This window comes from Strix aluco, chromosome 4 (assembly GCF_031877795.1).
Source record: "Strix aluco isolate bStrAlu1 chromosome 4, bStrAlu1.hap1, whole genome shotgun sequence".
NCBI lineage: Eukaryota > Metazoa > Chordata > Aves > Strigiformes > Strigidae > Strix > Strix aluco.
The window spans coordinates 123603299-123629261 of NC_133934.1; the positions used below are offsets into that span (position 1 = coordinate 123603299).

At 44.0% G+C, this 25963-nt stretch overlaps 1 protein-coding gene across 1 annotated transcript in view; it reads right to left on the reverse strand.

Moving 5' to 3' along the window:
• Positions 1-2306: 2306 nt before the first annotated feature.
• The window catches only part of KCNH5 (potassium voltage-gated channel subfamily H member 5), a 161571-nt gene continuing 137914 nt past the window's right edge, over positions 2307-25963 (reverse strand). Inside the window, exon 11 of the mRNA XM_074821617.1 lies at positions 2307-3254. Within this exon, the coding sequence (XP_074677718.1) occupies positions 2307-3254 (948 nt within the window). The remainder of the gene's footprint in view (positions 3255-25963) is intronic.

A 25963-nucleotide genomic window follows, 5' to 3' on the forward strand; every position in this document is an offset into this window, starting at 1 on the left:
ACAGCTGAAAGTTTTCACAGCGGCAACTGCAGCTGTGGAAAACTACAATGAGCAGGCAGCCTAACCACCAGGCTTTGGGAAGAGTTGTCCCTTTTGGTGGCTTTTTATTCTTCCTTTTCTTAATCTCTAATTTCCTAAAGAAAGGAACTGTAGAAGGGGCAGAAACAGGACAGAAACAGCAAATGAGAAAGCCCATCATCTCCCCAAAAGCCTCCATGAATTGACACAACAGAAGCAAAAACTTCTTTGGCTTTCTTATGAACTTTTTGGGTTTATGGGGTTGGATTTCACCATAGAAGATATGTTCACCCTCAGATACAGGTTCCTAATTGCCACTACTGCAAATGATGGTTTGTTTTGTTGTTTTGTGGGTTTTTTTTTTTTAGTTTTTCAGGAAGCAATTTAGTTCGTTTAGTTACCTAATGTTAATTAATGGATCTGGTATTGGTGTTTGGCAAGGATGCCCACTAATTATAAACATGTCTTTTATTTACCCGATTCATAGTGATGCCTTATGGTACATATATATTTTACTCCAGGCACTTCTGAAAACATGAGATCTTGATGTAAGAGGCCATTTAAGTGTGGAGGGGAAATCCTTCTCTGAAGGAGCCATTGCACTCTGCTGGGCTGGCCTCAAGCTGTACTGGTTAACAGCTCTGAAGCTGCAATGGCCATTTCTGCTATGCATCCTGTGTATCTGGACTCAAAACCAGTGCAAACAGAGAGGCAAAAAACCCAACCACACTCAGGTGCAGACCCAGGCAGAGTCCAAAACCTCAGTTCCAAACAGGAGAACAAACAGGATCCAGCACAAAATCCTGCCCTGCTGCAGCCCTGCAAAGCCAGCAGCGCCGCATGGAGGGCGATGCTCCAGCTTAGGAGGTGGAGATGGGGTCTGAACACAGTTCAAGAGTGGGAGATGCTGATGGGAGCCAGCTAAGAGGAGGGTCAGAGCATCTGACACAGACCTAAGGGACTTAGTATGTGTGACAACTGGCTGTGTGGGCACTGCAAGCCTGCTTCTGAAGTGTGCCCCCCCAACCCGCCCTGCACTGACACCTTCCATGAGTCCAAGGCAAGAGCAGCAGGCAGCACCCTACGGAGGACTACATTTCCCCAACACACCCACCACTCTCCCACCCAAAAATTATCATCCAGGTGCCTTGGATTAAAGGGAATTTCATCCTGATGAATTATTTTCCCTCCTTCTCAAAGGCAGCTGCAGACTGATAAACATCCTCAGAAAAGACAGTGGAGGGGGATTAACTGCAGTCTTTTAACTTCAGGCTTTCAAACCTGCTCACATGGCTCCCGAGGAGCTGAATTACAATTGTTGTTTCCCTTGCTCAGACCTCACGCAAAGTCTTTCTTCCAGGGGCAATGAGGGGGACAACAGGAGGGCAACCTCAACCCTGCAGAAAGGGGACATCCTAATGAAGATACTGACAGAACTGGACACCGTCGCTGAGTGCTGCAAAGAGAATCTACATAATGTTACTCTTAACAGTGCAGTAAAAATAGCATGAGTAAAAGGAGGCTTTCAAGAAAGAAGTTACCCCCAAACACTCAGGGAGTGCAGCTGAGTTTCTGTTAGTTTCATTTTGTTACATAAATCACCATTATTTTTTCTTACATATGATGTTACAAGAGCAGGAGATACTTGAAATAAAAGGCTGTGCATGCACAATACCCACATGAATAAATTCCAGTGATCCACCCCAGCACCGGACATGGTGCCCTTCCCTGGCCACTGAGCCCTCCCTCTAGCAGGAGTTGGGGAATTTATCACCAAATATACAGTATATTGTAATGGAATGACACCAGGAAACAATACTAATTGGAGTCTGAACATATCCTCCATGTCATGTTAACCTACTGTTTAACTCGGCAGAAAAGACAGTGAGGAAAGAAAAGCTCAATTCACCCAGCCTGAGATCAAAACTGTCATGGCAATATTGGCAGGTTAGACCCTGATTCTTTAAATAGTACATTGCCTTTGTTAAACAAAAGTCATTCTTTTATTACATAATAGAGACTATAAATAAATGTAAAGTGTGCATGCAGTCAACTGCATATTATACAAGCAATATCTATGTTAATAATTGTTTTCTTTGGCAGGCCAGAATCCAGCTGGACATGCAATATTTACATATCAAAATCCTTGGTGTGTTCAAGTCATATTGGATGCAAGTGAAAATATATATGTATATATATTTACTGTATACACACACACATATATATGTATAAAGGTATATATACACCTCTGTATATATACTGTATACATATATACACATAGGTATATGCTAAAAGTGGATTTCATCTTTTTCTGATTCAGGTGATGCAGGCCTTGAGACACTAAAAATATCTTGGCAGGGTATCTGGGGGGGCCGCTGGGGTGATAAATGAGACTTGGGGGAAGATATCTGGGATACGTTCTTTTCAGACAATATTTTTAAAATTTCTGCCACCTGTTTCTCAAGGGCAGCCATCCTACTGCTTAGCAGCTGGATATCTTCTTTGAGTTCGTGCTTGACTTCCTGCAGCGTGGTTTGTAAGGCCTGCTCAGGAATAGGGTAGAAAGGATGCCTAGCATCAGCCTGAATGGGGCTGTGCTCCAGGGGGCTGCGAGTCTCACCAGCTTTATCCAAGCGAAGGTCACTTTTTGTTATTCCACTGTCACAAGAGTCTGTTTTCCTCAGTGGGTTTTTATTTACACCATTCTCCGAGTCATTGCACTTGGGATCATCAGACAGCAACCCCATGGACTCAGCCTTTGTGACATTGTTCCAGTCCTCCTTCTTCTCCTCATGGGTCCCCATCGTGTTCTTCAGTCGAAGCCACCCTTTCCCATTCCCGTTTTTCATCCTCATGGGACTGTTTACTTTGAGACATTTTTGGTCTCCATTTCCATTTGGCTTGAGCTCCATTGCATCCCTGTTGTTCTGCTTCACAGCCTCACTGGTTTTCATGTATGCCAGGGACGTCTGGATGGGGGTGATCTGAGACACGGTGACCACACTGGTGCCTGTGATAGAGGCCCCATTCTGCACGCTCCGGCTTTCCACCTGAAGCTGGTTCCTCTCCGGGTCGATGTGAGTTGAGCCTTGATTACGCATCTCCTTTTGCTGTTTGAATTTTTGGAAAAGTTTCCGCACAGGGTGGTCAACAGGGATGCTCAGCGTCACCTCGTTCTTCTGGCGCAGGCGCTCCTCTTCTTCCTTCTTGACATCACTGATCTTCCGGAAGATGATCTATGGGGAATAAATCCACACCAGAGTCAGTACCCAAAGGACATCGCACACAGCAAATGTTACCGGGAGACGGGGAAACAGTAGTGAATAGTGAGTAGCCATTACTCCTTCCTTTCTACCTTAATTTCTTGCAATGAATTCAAATGGAGCTGATCAAGACATAGTAATCTCAGATATATACCACTGCATAGATAGGGTACATATATATACACACACTTTCTTAAAAGTATAGATTAAAAGTGGGTTTCACCTTTATTTTTGATGCAGAAGATAGATAGAGCCTTGAAGAACTAAAATTATCCCAACACCAAGAGAAGGAAACAAACTGAATAAAGGGAAGAAAGAAAGAAAGCAAGAACCCAAACACCGTGATACCTACCTACCCATTACTCACACTCATACCTGCTCCGTCACTATCTTCAGTACAGATCCAAAGAAAACAGTAATTCAGTGGAGACTACGCAGCTGTAAGTTTAATGCAACATACACACCCTTCTAGAGACTGGAGAATCCAAATGTGCTCAATACTTTTTAGCTTTGCTTATTGCTAGTTTTGTAGGAGTGGCTGGAGGGCACAATTAGGTTCCCCATGTGCCATGCTGTGTGGCTTCACACAGCAACACAAGCATTTCCTGGAGAGTTTATATGTCTAATATGTGTGGGTGTACTGGGAGCACCATGGAGAAGCACCGTAACAGGGGTGTGTGATTATGAAACCCAGCAACATCCACCGTTTCATGATGCCATGCCATTTAATGCTGCAGTTATTTCACCCTGCAGCATCTCTCAGGTCTCTACAGAAAAAGGAATCAGAGCCTCAGCTGTGGAAGGATCCAGAGAGTAAAAACCTTTCTGTTGATTTTATGCATGTTATTCATACGAATTTATCTTTTTTTTTTAGGTTCATCCAGTTTTCTTAAATGTGAGACTGAGGCATGATAAAGAAACTCCGGTTCTCTGGATGATAATATTGAAGTGAAAAGCAGCACGTGATTAAATGCAAATATGGACTGTGTAGGGATAATGTTGGTAAGAAAAGAAAGCCCCTGCAATACAAAATAAAACTGTGACAGTCAGATGTAGGTTTTGAAGCATCTGTCTGAGTATCCATATTTCAGTATCTATTTACTTTTTATAAAAAGGCTTCTCACGCCTGTCCATATTTGCAAAGAAATAGTTGCTTTCAAGTCTTTCATCTTCAGAAGTCAGCAGAGGACTGCCACGATGGCTACAGCTCCTTCCCTGCATCAATCTGGGATGAGATGGACTTCAAAGCTTTGTTAGAGAGCTTTCAAACACAATAAATATATCCTTGTGTGCTACCGATAGATGCAGCTGCTTATAATAATTTGGAAAGTTAACATGTTTATTAGAAGCCCAGTTTAAAAAAAACCAAAAACCAAAAAACAAAAAAAAAAACCCAAATGAGAGAAACATGGAAGATACTTTCATCTGACTCCTCTGACCTAGAGACAGCGACACATACACTCATTTGGAAGTTCCCCTTCATTTGCACCTACCTTCATGGAACAACTCTCACTCTCTCAGACAATCACTGGGGACAGCAAATAAATGCAGGAGAAGTTGCCCTTGATTCAAAATTAAGAAATTGCATTTAATTGAAGCCATGCTCTCTAAATGAAGATTTGGAAGGTGGGTTGCATTGCTTTGTTTGTGTCTTTCTTTCCCTGGAGGGCAGCATGGCACCTCTGGCAGATGATGCAATGCTGAAAGCAGCCAGTTCCAAGGATGTGTCCCCAAGCCATGTCTCAGAGAAGATGGCTGGTTCCTCTGCTGGGCTCCCTGGCCGGCTGTGCTGCTCTGCCCTGTGCTTTGCCAGACCAGAGTGGCTGGGTCCCTGAAAACATCTGGGCAGGGGAAAGATGTCTTCTTCTACCCAATGTTTCCCTGCTCTCTGACCATGACCCTGTTTCACAGCTTGAGCACACTTCTCTCCCCCAGTCAGCATGTGCCTGGCAGGTGGTGGCCAGAGGCAGGCAGCTGCCTGCAGCCTGTCAGGGGCTCGCAGCGCTCCCATGTCCAGTGCAGCACTGAATGTCCAGTTGGGAGAGGTACAAGGTAACTTTGACAACTTCTGTCCTGCTAGCTGTTTATAAAGATCAGAATGATAACAACAAAGACCGCACTGGTTTTTGATTCCTCTCCAAACACTTGCACTTCACTGAAAACTGCCCTCGCCTCCCTTTTTTCCCCCAGTCTACTCTTGTTCTTTCATTTCTCCCTTTTCTCCTCTCAGTTCAAAACTTCTCCAGCCAGAGGTTATCTCCCTACACAGAATATAATTACTTGTGACTGCAGCTGCTGCCTTCTGCAGAAGAAAAGCCAAGACTTCACTAATTTGACACTGCCTGTACCTCATACTTCTGAAGCAGGCCCTTCTGAAAGCCAGGAAATCACTATCAGATTTTTTTTTCCCCAGAACTACTTGACCAGATGTCACTCGGTTGAGCCGAGCCCAGTGATGTGGGGGTCTGAGCCTGAGCGGTGCCGTACCTCAGCACAGGGCCAAGGCTTTAGGGAAAGCTGACCGTGTCCCTCCTGCCGGGATAGGCAGCTGAGGTGACAAATGCCATCAGATTTGCAGTGCAAATCTGCTCCGGCCAAGTGAGAGCAAGGACCCAGTAAACACTCACAGTCATAGGCTTTCTCCCCACTTTACGCCCATGCAGTGGAGACACGCTCCTGCAGGAGCCTGGCAGAGCTCTTCAATAAATCCTTTCCTCTTTCTTTGCTTGGGACAGAAAGTGCTACACCTTGGAACAATTATAGTCAGCTGATTTGAAGAAGCTAGCCTGCTGTATTCTGAATTAGCACAGAAAATGCCCAGGGACTCAGAAATCCAGGGGTTAGCTGGTAGTCAAGAATTGAGGACTGATCTATCTTAGTGGAGCTGTATTTCCAAGGGAGGAAATGCACAGCCCTGCACCCAACCTCCCCTCTGCTTTCTCATGAATCCTGTGTTCACAGGTGTTAGCCATTTCCTTTTCCACTCTGAAATGCATAACCATGCAGACCTTCATATCCCAGATGACACTGTGAGATCATGGCACTTTGGAGACCAGGGTCTTGGTCCTTGTTACCCACTGTCACCATGAGGAAACCATTTCATCTCTGCATCACCCCATGGAGACTGTCCCCTCTTCAGGATGTCCACCCTCAACCAAGAGAGTACTACGCCTAGTGCAGCAGGGATCTAGTCTTGGTCAGGACTACTCAATATCGTTAGAATATGTACAAGTAAAAGAAAAGAAAGATTCTCTTACATAGACAACAAACTGGGGAGAAAAATGAGATGTGAATTCTAGCAGTAATAGCTGTTTTTCATTACCACATTTTTCCATATTAGGAATTTTTTCATGTGGTTGGATTTAATCCACTTCTACAGTGGTTTAACCTAAAACAGAATAGGATTAAATGTGTTTACACGGAGACTTAATTCTATTAATGTCTAATAACTATTACTGGCTATTTTTCTCTATGAATAAGAACAGAAAAACACCTCATGCAATCTGACATTCCTCAGCAAATTAGGAGCGGCTTATTTTGAAATCTTAAATTGGATGAGCTATTTCAGTTGTCCCTGACCCTTTTCAGCGAGGTTACACATAGGCCTGTCCAAACATATATCCCAGGAATAGACACAAACCCCAAAGGAGTTAATCAGAAGAAACTGAATTAACTGTGTGTATAGCACATCTCAAGGAGTAAGGAGACATACCCCTTTCTCATGGCAAGTGCTAAATTCATTAATGTGATGGAGATTCAGTGTAGGACTTCATTTCCTTTATGGATGGGATTGTGAAAGACTGCCCTGTGCGACACAAATCATGTTTCATGAAACCAGATTCCTGTTTTTCTTGCTTTTAATGTATTTATTTTGGGAAGGAGGGGGAATGGAGGTGGCATTAATTATTGAGTTGGCAAAGGTTAAGTAAAAGTTAACTGATGGCCAGCCCTGGGAACTGAAGTATTTGGGTTATCTATGAGGCAGGCACAGAGACCACCGCAATTTGAGATGCTCCATTTGATCTTAACCCCAACCTCCTTTCCCTCCCCTCCATACCAAAAGGTAACTTGCCATGAATGCAAACTCAACCCATTACTGCTTCCAAAGAGGAACCTTACCAAAGGTACTGGCAATGGGCACATTACTGCTGGAGCAGCTCCTGTGAGGTGCCAGCTTGTATAACCGAACCCAAAGCCAAGCGCAGATGAGGACAGCAGCAATGAGAGGTCAGGGAGACAGCTCAAGGCAGAGACACACACACAAGTGTTCCATCTACTGCTGAATTAATCAGTAAAACTGTGGCCTTTCCAGATGCTTTGAAATGCATCCCTTGTCTGCTGTCTTTTTTTGTACCAGTACTGTGAAAAGTATCCCTTCATGACCTTGCTCCATTCACAAAGACCCCTTAATAAGTGATTCCAAGGAAGGTATGTAATGGATTAAAGAACTGGTAAAATCTTGAAGAATTACAGTAAGTTCATAAAAGCAGCAAATATTTGACCAGAGATCATGATGTCCTGTTCCTAGAACATCCCGTGCTGTTGTTAGTGGCATTCAATACACACCTGCCCCTCACCATGGAAATTCAAAGAAACATATAATGGTATAGCAAAAGGGCACACAGTTGTCATGGTGATGAATACAGCGGGTATGCACCGAGTGAGAGAGAGGGAAAGCCACACAAGGCCATCAACGTAAAGATTTTCACAGTGACTAATAAACTCTGGGTGCCCAAGCTGCAGCCCCCTACAGATGTGGCTGATGGGCAAGGGATGCTGTAGTCCTGCAGCAAGGGGAGACCCTGTCCTGGGGGAACTGGCTTAGCTCAGCCCACTGGGTGTTTCTGCAGCACCAAAAACTGGACCAGAAAGCAAACAACATTTCAGTCCCCACAGCTACATACAGCAGAAGGAGCAGCTCTGCCATGAGGCTGGATTGGGGCTGCAATCAGTAACCAACAGGTCACACTCAATGCACAGGCTAGGCTGGTGTAGGTGGTGGCCACCTCTCAAAAATTTGTTCCAGAGGTAACTATTTTGTCTGTATTGTCTTGTAGTAGCCCCATCTCCCTCACATCTGGTTACTCACAATCTGATGTATTTGTCCAGATCCCTGTATTTTTGTTCCCATTTAATACAGGTACATTCTAGAAGGCACCTTAATTCAATATTGTGGCCCTGAAGACAACTACTCACTGTTCCCCTCCCCAGCAGCACTGAAAATTCTACCAGTGAAAGGATCGAACTTAATAAATTTGAAGAAATAGGGGTCTTTTTAACCTGGACCATGCCACTGACCCATCTGACAGCATAGACCCACAGTTGTACTGAAAAGCACTGCAGATGGAGCGAGTGGGGTGAGTGGATGGAGTGAGTGGGAACTTCCCAAGCTGGCTGCAGCAATGGTGACAGCGTGTTAGGGAAATGCACCCTCCCTTGGACCACACTGAAGAGCTGGTGACTCCTGGCTCATTTGCAGCTAGCTGAGACCCACAGAGCAGCTCCTTCAACAGCTTTCAGATCCCACCAGAGGGATTTGACCTGGTCCATGTCCTATGGGAATATCTAATTCCCATACGAAGGGTCAGTGTCCTCACAAGGTGTGTTGATCTTGGCACCTTTTTATATAGGTCCTTTTTTGGAAATAGGAGTGCTGTCTTCCATTGCCTCCTTGGCAGAAAGGATTCAAGGCAAGTCCCTCACACAAGCTTAGCTGAAGCTGGCAAATGGATTTTAAAGTTTTTGATGATATAACCAGTATCAAACAAATACTGCAATCACATATACCTCATTTTCTTCAGAAACAGTGCTAAAAAAACCCTAACAAATACAACTGAAAATAATAAGAAAAGCTTAATTCATGCCTAGACTGCACAAAATAAAACAAACTTTTGTAAAAATGTTTGAAAAAAATACTACTAACTTTCACATCTCAGTGTGCACTGTAGAAAAGTAATTGCCATTTTTCTCATGCTAATTAGGGAGGCAAATTTGTGTCAGATTCAGGATTTAGACACAGGATACCCCAACTCATGCAGTGCTCGGACGAGTGTGTTATTTTCCTGCTTCTAAGAACAAACTACAAAATATACCTAATTTCCAGAGCACAAGACAGTCAGAACAGGGTTCTCCTATGAAGCCTGTGTCTGCATCTGAATTCATCCCCCAGGAGCCCTGCACAGTCAAGGGAGAGAAAAAGGCACTTGGAGGGTGTGAGTCATTTCACCTGCAGCTAGATGTTAAAACAGGTCAGACAAGATGTACCCTGAATGCCTCTTTGTCTCCTGTGTCTATACAGGGAGATTTCTGCATGTTGCTTGGATGCAGGCATCCTCCACATGATGGTGGGTAAGAAGTATCGAAACCCCTGCCTCTAGCAGTGCAAATGTCAGGGTTTGGTGCAGAAAAAGCCTTCTTGTAAAGCTTTTCTCTGTCTGTGTGTGTGTGTATTATACCCTTCATCTGATGTGATTCTTATTACCCACAGCATGCTGGGGTATTGCCAGTTCCCAGCTGGGATGCATTCCCCACCCACCCTCAGAGACCAGCCAGTCCTTCTAGATAAACACTATTATTTTAAAAACTGCAGAGGGAGGACGAGCGACAACTGCACAGAAAACAGTGCCAGATTGGCGGGTCCAAGTGAAAGCTTGTGAAAAACCAAACTTTTTGTTGCATGGAGCAATGAGGCAAACCACTAATAGGGAAGGCAAAGTCCACCTGTTCTTACTCTGCTCCCTGGGAAAACCCTCCAGTGGTTGGTGGGGAACTGAGCTGGTCTCCCCGCAGCTCCTAGGAAACTGGAGCCCACCTGGGATGGCTGTGGCTGCTCCCTTGCAACCAACCTTTTGCACTGTAAATCTCATCCCACTCCCAGATGTTGCAGGACAGATCCTGCTCAGATCTCTCCCCCCATCTGCACTGTGTGCTGATTCTTCCCGTCTACTCTGCTCTCAGGAGACCCCGCCTGGAGTCCTGTGTTCAGCTCTGCGGCCCCCAACATAAGGACATAGACCTGCTCGAGTGGGTCCACAGAAGGGCCACAGGGATGATCAGGGGGCTGGAGCACCTTCCCTGTGAGGACAGGTTGAGAGAGTTGGGGTTGTTCAGCCTGGAGAAGAGGCTTCTGCTGGAGACTAGCAGCCTTCCAGTACCTAAAGCAGGCCTACAAGAATGCTGGAGAGGGACTTTTTACAAGGACATGTAGTGATAGGCTTTAAGATGAAAGAGGGTAGATTTAGATTATCTATAAGGAAGAAATTCTTCCCTGTGAGGATGTTGAGACACTGGAAGAGGTTGCTCAGAGAAGTTGTGGCTGCCCCCTCCCTGGCAGTGTTCAAGGCCAGGTTGGACAGGGCTTTGAGCAACCTGGTCTAGTGGAAGGTGTCCCTGCCCATGGCAGGGGGGTTGGAACTAGGTGATCTTTAAGGTCCCTTCCAACTCACACCATTCTACGTTTCTATGATTCTATGATGACTCACTGTGTCTGGACTGGTTCCCTGCCTTGAAAACCTGTTTCATTGCAGGTTTATTGCCCTTTCAAAACACAGAGGGTGATGGCAACATTGCCCACAAGATGCAATTCCAGCTCTTTAACCCCAAGGGAGAGTTTGGAGTAATACTTCCTCCTAGGTCAAGGCATGGTAAGGAGGAAGGAGCAGACAGCTAGGATGGGAAGACCAAGCCAGCAAGACCAGAAAACACCAGCATAGGGCCAACAAGGAGCACTGGCTCTGACCCAGCTTCCATTAACAGCCTTTTGGTATGGCTCATGCATGAGAGCAGCCTCTGATCGCAGTGTCCTGGACTGGCAGGAGTCTCTGCAACCAAGAAGCATGGTCAGAAACCCTCTACCAAACATGACAGTGACAAGAAACCTGGCAGAAATGGAAGGGAGCTGAAGCCACAAAAAGCAAGAGCCAACAGAGACTGAAGCCAGGCTGCCTCTTTCCAAATGCAAACTGCATTTAGGCTGCTTCACCTAATTTACCCCTGTAAATCACACTGTCCTCTCAGCTCACTTTATTAATCTGCACTCTGAGGATGCAGAATAGATGGCCTGAAATGATGGCTTTATTGTTCTTCTGCTCTGTACAGTCCTCAGATATCTTTACTTTGATGTGAAATTCAACCTCAAAAACAAATTGCTCTAACAACTGTTTTAATTGCTCTCCAGTAAATTCTCCTTAATCCTCCTGTCCCAGGAACTGTTTTGTGTTAAACCATTGCTCCATCTGTGTGTGGGAAAAGAATCACTGTCCTTGGCTGAGCAGTGAAAATGACTGACTGCTGAGCAATTAGTTAATCTCCAGGATAGGAATGTTTCACAGGAGTCTTTCATGCTGGATTTTGGAGGAAAAGAAGATTTTTGTAGGTTAGTCTGCTGGCTGCTTGAAAGAAACAGTAAACAATAGCCTTTCTGCAAATTTCCATTGATCCTGACTTCACAGACACGGTAGCATGCAAAAGCAAAAGCTTGCTACCAAGCACATTTTAATTTTGCTTTGGAGAAACTGTATTCATGTAGTTTCCTCCTAAGCAATTATAGAATTGACTTGTAAGAGATGTGAAGATTTCCAATCCAAGTGACAAAATGATGGTACTTCAAGAAAAGGACAATTATTTCCATGATACTGAAAAAGACCTTTTAAGGGAAATTTAATAGCATTTTAAGTGCAGGAAAGGGGTTAATCCTTTCAGCATGACTGAATAAAGACCTGCATCCCCCAAGTTGCTCATCTAAAGAAAAAGCAGGGCACGTAGGGAGGGAGAGACCCTTCAGAAGAACCTAACAACAGCCAATAACTAATTTTCCAGAGCCCAGAACTTCCATCACCCCGTTACTGCTTGCTCTGTGTTTTAGAAATTGGTTACTGTAGGTCAAATTTTAATCTGGTTCCATTTTGTGTTTGCAATCAATTCACATGACACCTGACTACTCTTGCAGAGAGACATCTGTGCATGCTGGCAGTCAATTAGGCTGATCTGCATTTGTGAACAATCATGCATATTAAGAAGAGAGTTGCTGAGAGTTCGCCCCATCTACTTCATACTTGGTATGGATCTGAAGTCATCCTGTTTTACTTTAAAACATGTCTGGATTAAAGAAGAAAGAGAAGAGAAGCAGGCAGAGATCCAAGTCACATTTGTCACATCCCGAGAGCATCATAGCCCAACACATACAGCACCAGGCTGGGATTCAGGAGAATGGATTATTCTGCTTGGCCTGACCTTTGGCCAAGTGGGGGGTCCTGTGCAAATCACACTGTCTCTTCATGTCTCCATCTCTCCCAGTGTAAGAGAGGATAATAACACTGCCCTCATCTCTCCAATTAATTGGAAATCCCTCTGTCATTGCTAACTATTTACAACCAAGAGACTAGGATCCATGGCTGATAGCAGAGAGAGGTCACTGTTTTGGCCTGTTGCCAAAACTCAGACAGTTCATTAAAAAAACAGCCATAAAAATATACATAGGCATTCTCAGGATTTCAGCTCAAGATTAAAGGCCCAAGGCGCTGCTGCACTGAGACATCTAGGGCAGTGCACAACAGATGTACAATGCTACATGAAGTCCTTTCCCGATGCCCTGATACATCAGTCAAACCTTGATCAAGGGTAGCATTGACAACTACCTTGCAAGGAAGGATCAGTCAAATTGCTCAGCTTGAGTGATGGGCATTGATTCTTCAAATGGTGTGATTACATGTTTAACTAAGCACGTGCTGAGCTAAGGAGTCAGATTTCCAGAAGAAATGCCAAAGCTTCTTATTTTGTTTACGCAATTGCACACATTTACACCAACCACGAGCATTTTTTGAGACCAGCTTAGACTCCTGAATCAGGAGCTATTCTGTTCTTTCAGTCACCCAGACCTCAGCACCTCCTGCCCATACATGCAGCATTTACAGAGGCCTCCTCCTCTCTGAAACCCAGGGGAAAACAATGCCTGGATTTCTGCTGCTGCAGGCTTAGCTGTTACATCTGATGCCTGCTGGGCTTTGTGTTTCTGCTTGGAAAAGGATGCTGAAGGAGGACACTGTGAACCTTTGGAAGTAGGAAGCTTTGCTGTGGTTTTTAAACAAGATTCTGGAATTGAAACTGATCACTTCTTTTGCTGCTTTGGCCTCACTATTCTCTGTTTCTTTTGCTTTAACCAAACAGCAGATGCTTTAGCATGGTGCAGAACGGATTCAGACCTATTTCTCCAATACTATCAAAGACGGCAAAATGCACCTTCCACATACAAAATTGTTTAAAACAATAACTCAGAAAGGCTACTTCATTTATGAATTTATGGTATTTTTTAACCAGTGTCTATGGGTGATTGGCCTAGTTTAGGGTCAGTCCATTGCAGAGAGGAGTATTGATCTGTGTGGCCTCAGAAGAGATTGAACTGTGACCATGCTCCAAAGAAACACAGTCCCTCCTGTTGGACTCCTGTCACAACTGAGGACAATGAAACCCAGCTTTAGGTTCCTAAATCCTTTTCAGGACCCTAAATCATATACTGAACTCAATACAAAGACTAAACTGGACTGGGGAGCTGAAATACTTTGTTGACTCAGGGCCTAATTTGTTTTGTGTATACAACACAGAGATGGTTAAACATGGGGAAATTGAGCAGAGAGCAATTTTGGGATAACTGTTGCAGTGTAATTATTACTGAGTAGTGTCTCATGGGAACCCTTGTTCCCTCTCACTGGTCAGGTTTATCCACTTTGGGATTTAAACTCACGCCCTCCTTTACTCCATAACAACTCTCCCATGTAAACAAGTCTAGCCTGGGTTGGTCATCTGGGGGGTGAGCAAGCTAAACAGTTCCTCCTGTTCTCTGCCTCCTTCTACCAACCTCTCCTTCTTGCAGATGTACTCTTGATGGAGAGTATCACATACTCATCTCTCCTTCCCCTTCCCCTTCTTTTCCTTACTGAAGCAGTTATTAGAGTGAGCAAAGGGCAGGGGAGGTATTTCTCCTACTTCTTTGCCTGGCACTAAGGCAGAGAGAAGAGCAGATTTCTAACACTCTTGCTGGACTTTCTTTCCTTCCATCTTGCAGATGTTTCTTCTCTGTATAACACAGTTCCTGCAAGAAGGGAAGCTGAGGTACATATAGAGACCGTGGTGGATTTTCAGCCCCTAGGAAAGAGAAACTCTGCAGAAGGCTAAAATCCCAAGCTCAATAGACCCAAGATTTTTCACTGGATATAGAGGAGAATCCCAGCAAAGATGGCCTCCATCCACCACAACAAAATCATTCCATGACTTTTAGAACTCCACATTGATGTAAATAGCTGGTGACACATACCACCACGTGGTGTACTAAGACCATGTTGCCACCACCAATCCTGCCACCACATCACCACTAGGTACCCTAGGGCTCAAGAGTTGAAGGGAGCTTCCCATTGTCTCCTAGCCCAGCTGTGGGGTGGTGTGTTCACTTTGAGACAGTGTCCCTTCAACAGGACAGTTTCCACCTAGATCAGCCAGGCTTGGTCCTTGCAAACTTCTATCAGCCATTGGATCAATATCTGCTATTGGCACTGGCCTAATAAAATGTCAGTAAGCAACAGTGTCAATTGATTCAGGCTTTGCTGTGGTGCAGATGAGTTACGGTCTGTGCATTTTATTACAGATGATTAAAAAAAGAAACTCCTCAAAGAAAGCAGCCTTCACTTTGCCCAATGCAGTATCTCCTAGGAGCGATATGCTTCTGAGCATAAATAGGCAAAGACAGTACAAAGCCTCCAGATGACAGCGGGGTGGTTTGAGCTTGGGGCAGACTGCAGAAATGGTGCTCTGGGATGGTGAAAAGTGCCAAAAGACTTTCCAAGCTGCTCTTCAGCCTGATTTAACTTGGAACAGAAAATCAATCATCAATATTATGCAATACTAATCTATCCCTCTTCTTTCCCTGTATTGGAAAAAGTAGGATTCATGTTGCTGCCTCCTTTGCCAGATACCAAAACCAGGGCACAGAGAGGTCATATATCACCTGCCCAGAGTCACTGAGCTGCTTAGTGGATGAGCAAGGGTGAATGGAACCAAGGTTTCCAGCCCAGAGCCCCCACAGTAGGAAAAGTCATACTGCAAAAAGATTAAATGCATAAAGGTATATATTAAAGTGAAATAAAATTATGAATATAATAATGCATTTTCTTTTCACTACTGTCCAGTCTGGGAAATATAGTTCTGTATTTGAAATAAGTTGGAAGGTCTCAACTGTAATTACAGTTAATTGCTGAAATGAAATCCAGTCCAGAACAACTTTACTGCTGTCCAGGTTTGTGTTGGAAGAGGGGTGGGGAGGTGGGCAGAACCTTTTATTTAGTGAAAATTTTCAGAAGGTCTTGCTTTTATTCCAATGAAAAATGTAAAAATCTTCACGCCTGGCTTCTGGCCAGCCCCGCTTGTGACAGACCCAGTATTCCTGCATATCCCTAGCATGAAGGCACACAGAATATGGGCCCAGAGGATTTGCAGAATCTGTGGTTTGTTCTCTGTGGTTTTGCCTCTTATGGGTTTCTGCCTGAAGACCAAACGGTCTGAATAAATGCCTAAGAGAGACTCTCCATTTAAAAAGTAAATACATCAGCAAAAGAATTGCAAATTGTTCCCAAAATGAACTATTCTCTCCTCTTTAAGTGGAAATTTAAATTACTTGGAATCATTATGGTATTTTTTTCTTTAAATATTACTGTACCAGACTATAAAGTGCCTGAAATTTAATCTGAAGTCTTCAGACCTGAAAAAGTGTTTTGCAACTGAAAGCTTGTTGATTTCTTTTCCAGCTATATCCACTGGTCTAACAAAAAATAACACCACTTGTATCAGCCTTGCTTCTGACATTGAGGACATTCTACTTGGCTTTCAGAAACTTTGGTTTTATGCAGAATGTGCTACCAGCTACTCTGTTCACTTCATCATTTTCAAGGTTTTGTTAATTTATTGAAAAGCTTTTATAACATGAGCTTCAATTAAAACAATGCACTTTCAGTGCCATGCAATGTAGAACACCATCCATTTTGTTTGGAAGTGATGAGTCAGAAATGAAGAAATAATTTTAAAGGGCAGAACATATGAACAACAGACCCAAATGAAAGGGACAATAGTCAGCCTCTCTACCTCAAAGAGCCAAGGCATCAAACCTTGCTATATCTTTCCATACTACAAAACAGAGAGGTAAAACATTCTGCTCTGTCACTGTCAGACATTCCTCACCTGAACCAGGCCTAATAGTGGAGACTAGTTTGGTGGGGAGAGCCATTGACTCCAGAATCAAGCTAATTCAAAACCATGGTAGTATTCCTGAGTGAAGCAGATTTAGGCTGGTGGCTGGGCAGTCATCTGATTGTTTCCTATTTGCTTCTAGATCCCAGTCAAGAACATTATCTTTTAAGTGCTCATGGGGCTGAAAGTAAGGTCATGTCTATGCCACACCACAGAGGGCACAGGGACCCCTGTTGTAGCATAGTAGTGTTACCCTACAGAAAGCCAGGATCAACTAGTCTCAGTTCAGAACTGCTCTAATCTGGCTCTGCTGATTTCAAGCCCAAAGCTCACACTGCACCATGGTTCTGCTTTCAATCAGCCAGCCATGCCAAAATTACCTTGGAGTTACTTCTTTTCCTTCTTGACCCATAAGTACAGCCTATTGTCGTATCAGAGAAGACTGAACCTTCCTGGACCAAATTCAGGTAAGTGCTGCCAGTGCTCACTCCCTTTCTACAGATCTTTCGGATGAAACCCAAGCTCAAATGACCGCTGGACGTATCCTCATGCCTACCTTTCCTCTGAGATGCCCTGCAAATGAAGTCTCGGGGATACTGCAAGAGAGAATAAGCTGGGGCAATTCAGCAACAAACATCTCTGCTTCTCAGCTCAGAGACGCCAGAACGAAATCCACTGGCAGTGTGACCTGGCAATTCTTTTAAATTGAAATCAAGACTCGGAAAAGATGAACATCTCTGGCAGATCATTCACTGACTGAAAGACAGGGACAGCCCACTGCATAACAGACGTGAAATAACTGAGTTAAGCCATTGGGAAATCCCAATTTAACAGGAAAAAAGACAAAAAGGTTATTTAAACTTTTAATATCTACTTCATTTAACTATAGAGAGATCTGTGAAACAACCTTAACAAGTATCCCTAGCATTCTTCAAGTGAAACATCTCACCCAGCAAGAGCTAAAATTTTTCCAGGTGAGAGCTCTCATTTGGCAGCGTGTGAGTAAGGAGTGCTGGCTGTCGAAACATACTGTAATTGCCTTTAATATGATCACAGCCACTGCTTCAGTGGGGGAGAACTCCTTGAGGAGAAAAAATTACCCAAGACATAACCATGGAAACATTGAAGAGTATCCAGTCAAGAAAAACCAGATTATGAGGAGGATGTGCTACTTTCACTCAAGCACCTCCCTTTAGCCAAGAGCAGTTGGCATGGAGCTGCCATTGAGGGTGTTTTAGCTCAAGAGATTGAAGGAATTACAGTTTTTCAGAGGTATCTGTAATTGTCAGCAGAGCAGGGCCTTCTATTTATGGCATAATCAAATGAAAAATTTTTAGAGAGCAAAGACCCCATTTCAATGTTGCTAATGATTCCTCATATCTGAATCTGCACCAGTGAAGAGCTCTTCCTTTCTGGGGCAGAAAGTCAAGGAAAATTAGTCACAGCCAGCAGACCCTGGAGGATAGTTACCCACCAACTAGTGAGCTTTCTACAACAGCATGGAAATACTGTATCAGCCATGTGAAACTTCACCACAAAGAGAAGCACGTTGTTCCCTGAAGGTTACTTGTGCAGAAATGAAGTTGCTAATGATAGTTGTATCAGAGCCTCTTGTGGGCAAAACCAGTGGGTTGCCTATGTGACAAACGCCCCGGGAGGACAAAGTGCTCTGCCTGTCCCCAAAGGGACCATTAGATGTTTTTTCTAACCTCAGAAGATGTGACTGAGGAACTCAGCAAGGGGTGACTCTGCAGAGCTTTGTATTTATTTCTGAAGGGTATCAGCAAGAAGAAGAGACAGCACAAAAGAGTTAACTAGTGGGGGTATGGGGATGGGATAAACAGATGGTGTGGTGAGGAGCCATTTCCTTCCCATTTACATGCTGACTGCATTAAATCAATCCCTGGGTTTTCACGGCAATAAGCTAAGGCTCTGCTGGGGAGGATTTTAGTGATCTGGCTATATCCTAGTTGTGGGTATTATTCTATTGTGCCCCAGCATTTAGCCTATTCTCGAGGAAAAGGTCCTTCAATTTTTTTCATGTTATTCTTGGTGATCTTCCCTAATACCTGTATCACAGTCATCACCTCTCTTCTAGATGTAGATCTCTGTAAAGCTCATCAGCACTGTTTTATGTTCCTATCCATGTATTTAGGCACTGACACAGGATGCTCCTTAGGGGCTGAGCCTGCTGTTTTTGCAGCCTTAGCTTATCTCATTGCTCCAGACCCAAACAAATTAGTTTGTAATCCTCAGTATTGTATACTTTGGCAAATCTAGCTTTAAAAGTGATCAGAAATGACCTCCTCCTTATAAAACTGGAGTCAGTCCAGTTGATTTGTCCCCTCTTCCTGTCTGGGGCTAGTAAGAAAACCTCGTACCTGCACAAATAACAGGTCTTTGCAATCAATAACATTGATGATTCTGTATTTCCCCATTTGTGACTAGGCTGCACACCGTTTATACAATGTGTCCTTTCTACCTCTCTCTGTGCACACACAATTAACAGAACACCAGCTGGTACAGGATAAACGCTACTGCAAGGATGCAGAGAGACACCAGACAGAAGAAATACAGATCTCTACCTCTGGCTCTGTTGCCTTTCATCTCAGATGCTGTGTTTGCTTCCCAGCAGTCCTTTTGACCTCTGAGACTTTGGCTAAAGCATTGTCTCTGCTTTTTCTCTTGTTTGATTTTTTTCTCTGGTGTCTGAAAAATCCAGCTAACCCCAACCTCCCACATGAGACACCAGTTCTTCAGTCACCTTCTCCCATGAAGGCCTTGTCCAGGCACTTCTAGGAGGTTGACTCTTCTCAGTGGGGTCTGGCACCCACCTTAGATGCTAGAGGATGCCTACAGATGTACAACTGTGCCAGACGTTCCACTCATGGGGCAGGGCTGATCCATGAAGCAAGAGCATCTGCCCACAAGAAGGCTAGCAAGGTTAAAGAAGGCTGTTGGGGAACTTCCAACACCAATGTCTCTCCCAGCAGAGCCCTTATCTACCCTGTTAGCAACTACCTGACATGTTGGACTGAATTTGAGCACAACTGGTCTGGGAGGAAGTTCTCCATGGGACACGTTACTGTTGGACCACAGGGCAAAGAGTGCCTTGGTTCAAACTTTCTGACAAATGCTTTAAGTTACAGCTGATGGTTCATGCGGCTCAGTCAGGCATCTGTTTGGTATATTAATGCATGGCTGCATCGAGCTCATAAATTATTATTCATGTACTTTTGTAGAACATCTTGAGGTTACTGGCTAAGTCCTTTAATAAATCGAAACAGGGATAATTAATAACACACGAAAAACATGCATGATTCAGTTCATCCATTTACATTTCTACCGTAGCCTTCTTCGGCAGGAGGGCTAATACAGCCTGGGAGAAGGATGGGGGTCATTCATAATTGAGCTGCTCTGAACTACCAACAACTGTTTCATTTAAAAATGGATTTGCCTTAGACACATGATGGAGATGGAAATTCATTACAATGGCAGGCAGTCAAGGAAGGCAAAATCAGTGAAAATAGTGAGGCTAGACACAGAAATTAAGTGCTGAGATGCCAGGATGCTCTGATAAGGTCAGGGACATGGAGAAGGAAAACTGGATGTCTGTGCACCAAGGGGAAAGCTGTGGACACAAATGGAAAAGCAATGCTAATCTTAACAAAAATGTTACATTTCAGCTGACCGGTACAAATATCCTGCTTAGAAATGGCTGTTCTTGCTGTTGTCATCTGCTGGTTGCTTAGGTCCCCATTTTCACATTTCTAAGGGAGTGCAAAGTGTTTTAGACTCTCAGAAAAAAACAAAGCCCGTTCCTGTGGTAACAGGAGTGCTGTCTGTAATAAAAAAAACAAAGGACCATGGACTGTTTCCAAAAGGGATATGTACTCACAGAGCATGGAGAGGTGAGTCCCCCTACTCTGGAGGTACAGCGACTGATGGAAATATTTAGATAGGAAGCACTATACAAAATCTTTCTGGCAGCTGAGACAGCTTTGTGGGCTACTAATAACATAATCTAAAATGCACCTGAAAGTTCAAAGGGAGGTCTGAAAGTTCAAAAGATCACTGACAGTTTAATTAATGGAGTTAAGAGAATCAGACTTTTCTAACTGCTTACACTATGCTCCTTTTTTTTAACAGTAACTTACATCTGAAAACTATGTTATGTTTTTATTATCTTTAGGAAGGGAAACAAATTAAGACTAAGGGCTGTGAAAACTGAGAAGTAAAAATATGAGGAAAAAACATAGATTAATAACATATACTCCTTCCTAAACACATTGAAGATTTTTGCCTTTCAGCAAGTTGCTCAAAAGTGCAATAATAGGGGACTCAGCTTATTTCAGGTGCTCCCCAGAATCCCCCTGTCCCTCCTGACAGCTATGCCCACCTCTGACACCTATGTAAACCAGCTACTCTCAGAATTGCTCCTCCAGACTTTCTTTGCATGGGACCTAAACTGAGGCAGCTTGCTAATCACAGCAACTGGCTGACAATTAAAAAAGGCTCAGTCAATCAGCCATCATTAAGTTGGAAGTGACAGGCTGGGTTTTATTTTTAACTAAAACTAGTGGGTTTCATGCAAACTTCCCCACAAAGTTTCTCTCGCACTTTGTGTACAAGTTAATACGTTCCTACATGCACTGTTTCTGTGCTGTAGAAGGCAGCCCAAAAATAGCATTCAAAGTAAGGTAAATCTAGGATTTGCACTGCTGGAATGATTATCACATGCTGAACTAGCACATTTGGATATTATGGCATATGTGAAGTGTGTGCTGCAAAACAATAGATGGATGGATTTATATTTGCACAGAAAGAGAGACCTTACACAGGGACTTTTATTTAGCATTTTACAGGCTTATAGTATGTAACTGGTGAGGAGCCTTTCTGTGCAAGCCGAGGCAAGAACCCGTTCAGAGAGGGTGAGGCAAGAATAAAATCAGCGCTCTCTCCACTGCAAAACATGTGAAATTGTTACTGATCATTTCTAGATTGGTCAAACTGTATCCCATTTTAGGCAGAGCCATAAAACTCCCACTTGGGTGAATGCTAAAGCTCTGTCTGCTCCTTGTGAAGCCTATGGGAATCCATTTATATGATGACAGTGAACAGGCAGAAGTTCTCTTTCCCCAGCCATGGTTTTGGGTGCATTGCAACTGGCATTCCCAGTCTTGCAGAAGTAAGGTTTGGGGAGTGAGAAGTCTGGTGTAGAAGTTCATTTTTATACCTGCAAGTCATGCTGTACTCTGTTACTAAAATGTCTGGCGTTCAGCTCCAGAAAACAACGATGGAAGCAACCAAAGCACTTGGAATTAATCATCTCAGTTTTATAATATTTTTTGTGGTTATCGTGTTGGAAAAGTTGTAGATCTGCATAGTAATTAGGCTCATCAGCCCATTCAAGAAGAAATCCATTGCTCCAGACTCATTGTTTGAGGGTTGTGAGATAACACAACAGAACTCTTTCCCTGCTTTCTGTGCAAATCCTACCTGCCAGGATGCTGCTGGCCTCGGCCCACAAGCAGGGAACCACCTGCAGCAGCAGCAGCTCCCAAGCACAATGAGAGCATCACAAAATATATTGGCTACTCTCAGTGGTAACACAAATGCATCTGTAGTATTCCCATGGTTCATTAGATAGCAGAGAAGTTACACAAAGCTATGGGAAGATCAGCTTTGTTAGGGCACCTGCCCAAAAGAGAACCTGCATCAGAGCTAAGCCTGGCAAAGCAACAGCCCACGAGGGAAGCTCAGGGACAGGGACGGTGATCCACTCGGGTCTGCTGCCGACTGAGCTGCCCATGCTCATGTTCATCACATCAAAACACAGTGGGGCTGATGATAAAAACCTTCTTAACTGGCAATCAAAAATGAAATGGCAATGTTGCTTCCCATTGCACCATGCACATTCCCTCCCCTTCCCTAGTAGTTGGAAGAGATTAAAAGAGTCAATTTTAATCAATGAGGTGAACATAAAGTGTTTATTTTTTAATATTTACAAGATTAAAAACAGTAAACCTTTGATTTATTTTTTTATCATCATTCAAGTCCTGTGCAAACAACCCTACCCTGAATTAGCAGACAGCCTGCAGAAGGCCTTCTGAGTCAACTAAGGAGAGTCTCCTAATGATGTCAGTTTTCTAAACAAGAAAATGGTATTAATTCACAGAAAGCACAATAGCAAATCATTGCCAATCTATATCTTCATTCTAACATAGCCAGTTTAGATTTTTGTTTTCCTATGGATGCTGCCCATCCCTGACATTTCCTGTTTAATGATCTTTCCACACACAAATAAATCACTAAGTTTGCATTGCCTGCCTGAAGAAGAGATGCTCATACCTTTTGCTGGGGTAAATCAGCTGAGTGCCTTTTATACAGCTGCTGAGTCCCTGTGTGCAGAGCAGAGCACATCAGCACATATGACTTTTTTCTGCAGCCATACCATGCTGTTCAAAGATCCTTGAATGAAAAGTATGCTAAATTGCCTTTCATTTCTCAAGAAAAATCAGCAGTATGACAAACAAGATCAAATGGTGATTTGATTTAGATTTAGATTTAGACAGGGAAGATACACCTGCAGGAAAAGTTAACTCTACCTCTCTAATACCAAGGGATTACCAGAATTGGGCTTGTCCTGGTTTCAGCCAGTGTCAAGTTAATTTTTCTCCTAGTAGCTGGTACAGTGCTGTGTTTTGAATTCAGTGTGAGAATAACGTTGATAACACACTGATGTTTCAATTGTTGCTAAGTAGCACATATCCCAAGTCAAGGATTTTTCAGTTTCTCGTGCTCTGCCAGTGAGCAGGTGTACAAGAAGCTGGGAGGAAGCATGGCCAGGACAGTTGACCTGAACTAGTCAAAGGGACATTCCATACCATAGCACGTCATGCTCAGTATAGAAACTGGGCAGAGTGGCTGCAAAGGGTGGATCGCTGTTTGGGCATTGGTCAGCAGGTGGTAAGCAATTGCATCGTGCATCACTTGTCTTTTCTGGGGTTTTATTTCTCTCTACTAGATCTTTTTCATTACAATTATTATTAGATTTTTTTATTATTAGTGCTATTATTATATAATAATATAAAGCTCGCTACCCTGGATTCAGGAGAGCAGACTTTGGCCCCTTCAGGGATCTGCTTAGTAGAGTACCATGGGATAAAGCCCTGGAGGGAAGAGGTGCCCAAGAAAGCTGGTAAATATTCAAGGATCACCTCCTCCAAGCTCATAAGCAATGCATCCCAACAAAGAGGAAGTCAGGCAAAAACGCTAGGAGACCTGCATGGATGAACAAGGAGATTCTGGACAAGCTCAAACACAAAAAGGAAGCCTACAGAGCATGGAAGCAAGAACAGATAGTCTGGGATAAATACAGAGAAACTCTGAGTAGCCAGGGATCAGGTTAGGAAGGTCAAAGCCCTGATAGGTTTAAATCTGGCCAGGGACATCAAGGGCAACAAGAAAAGGATCTATAGGTACATCAGTGATAAAAGAAAGATGAAGGAAAGTGTGGACTCTCTGTGGAAGGAAACAGAAAACCTGGTCACATGGTATATGGAGAAGGCTGAGGTACTCAACGACTTTTTTGCCTCAGTCTTCACTGGCAAGTGCTCCAGCAACACCGCCCAAGTCTCAGAAGGAAGGCAGGGACTGGGAGAATGAAGAACCACCCACAGTAGGAGAAGATCAGGCTCGAGACCATCTAAGGAACCTGAAGGTGAACAAGTCCATGGGACCTGATGAAATGCATCCACAGGTCCTGAGGGAACTGGCAGATGAACTGGCTAAGCCACGATCCACCATATTTGAGTAGTCACACCATTCCGGTGAAGCTCCCACTGACTGGAAAAGGGGAAACATAATCCCCATTTTTAAAAGGGGAAAAAAAGAAGACCCAGAGAACTACAGGCCAGTCAGTCTGACCTCTATGGCAGGCAAGATCCTCATGTAAACTATGCTAGGGCACATGGAAATTAAGGAGGTGATTGGTGACAGCCAACATGGCTTCACCGAGGGCAAATTGTGCCTGACAAATTGGTGGCCTTCTACAACCAGGTTACAGGATCGGTGAATAAGCAAAGAGCAAATGATGTCATCTACCTCGACTTGTGCAAAGCATTTGACACTATCCTGCACAACATCCTTGTCTCTAAATTGGAGAGACATGGATTTGATGGATGGACCACTCAGTGGATAAGCAATTGGCTGGATGGTCGCACTCAGAGAGTTGCGGTCAATGGCTCAATGTCCAAGTGGAGAGCAGTGATGAGTGGCATTCCTCAGGGGCTGGTACTGGGACCGGCGCTGTTTAACATCTTTGTCAGTGACATGGACAGTGAGATTGAGTGCACGCTTGCTGATGACACTAAGCTCTGTACTGTGGTCAACACGCTGGAGGGAAGGGATGTGCCATCCAGAGGGACCTGGACAGGCTGGAGAGGTGGGACTGTGCAAACCTCATGAAGTTCAACAAAGCCAAATGCAAGGTGATTCTGCCCCTCCACTCTGCTCTCATGAGACCCCTCCTGGAGTCCTGTGTTCAGCTGCGGGGCCCCCAATATAAGGACGTAGACCTGCTCAAGGGGGTCCAGAGGAGGCTACGAAGATGATCAGAGGGTTGAAGCACCTTTGTGATGGAGACAGACTGAGAGAGTTGGGGTTTTTCAGCCTGGAGAAGAGAAGGTTTCTGTTGGAGACTAGCAGCCTTCCAGTACTTCAAGGGGACCTAGGAAGGATGGGGAGGGACTCTATCAGGGAGTGTAGTGATAGGATGAGGGGTAACCATTTTAAAATGAAAGAGGGTAAATTTAGATTAGATATTAGGAAGAAGTTCTTTACTGTGAGGGTGGTCAGACACTGGAACCAGAGAGGTTGTGGCTGCCCCCTCCCTGGAAATGTTCAAGGCCAGGTTGGACGGGGCTTTGAGCAGCGTGGTCTAGTGGAAAGTGTCCCTGCCCATGGCAGGGGGGTTGGATCTAGATGATCTTTAAGGTCCCTTCTAACCCAAACCATTCTATGATTAAATTTTATTTTAGTTATTAAACTGTTCTTATCTCAACCCCTGTGTTTTGCGTTTTTTTGATTCTCCTGCCTGTCACACTGGGAGTGGGGAGGAGTGAGCAAGTGGCTGTGTAGTGCTTAATTGATAGCTTGGGTTAAACCACGACAGGGCTCAGTCGTACTTTTAAAAGAGTTGGTGGTGCTTTGCCTCTCGTTCCTACAGAAGCATGGCCAGGATGCCCGAGGAAGGTATTTAATTTCAAGATCATATTCAGAATAGAATAGGGGCCTGCTGACAGTCTCTATGACCCAAAGGGTGCCCAGAAGAGACCACCATAAGGGAGATGATAAAGTGGCAAAAAGAAGATGGAAAGGAGTGAAGCATGCAGAAGAATCAGGCTAACAGCTACCAAAAAAAAACAAGTGAGAAAGCAAACCCACTGAAA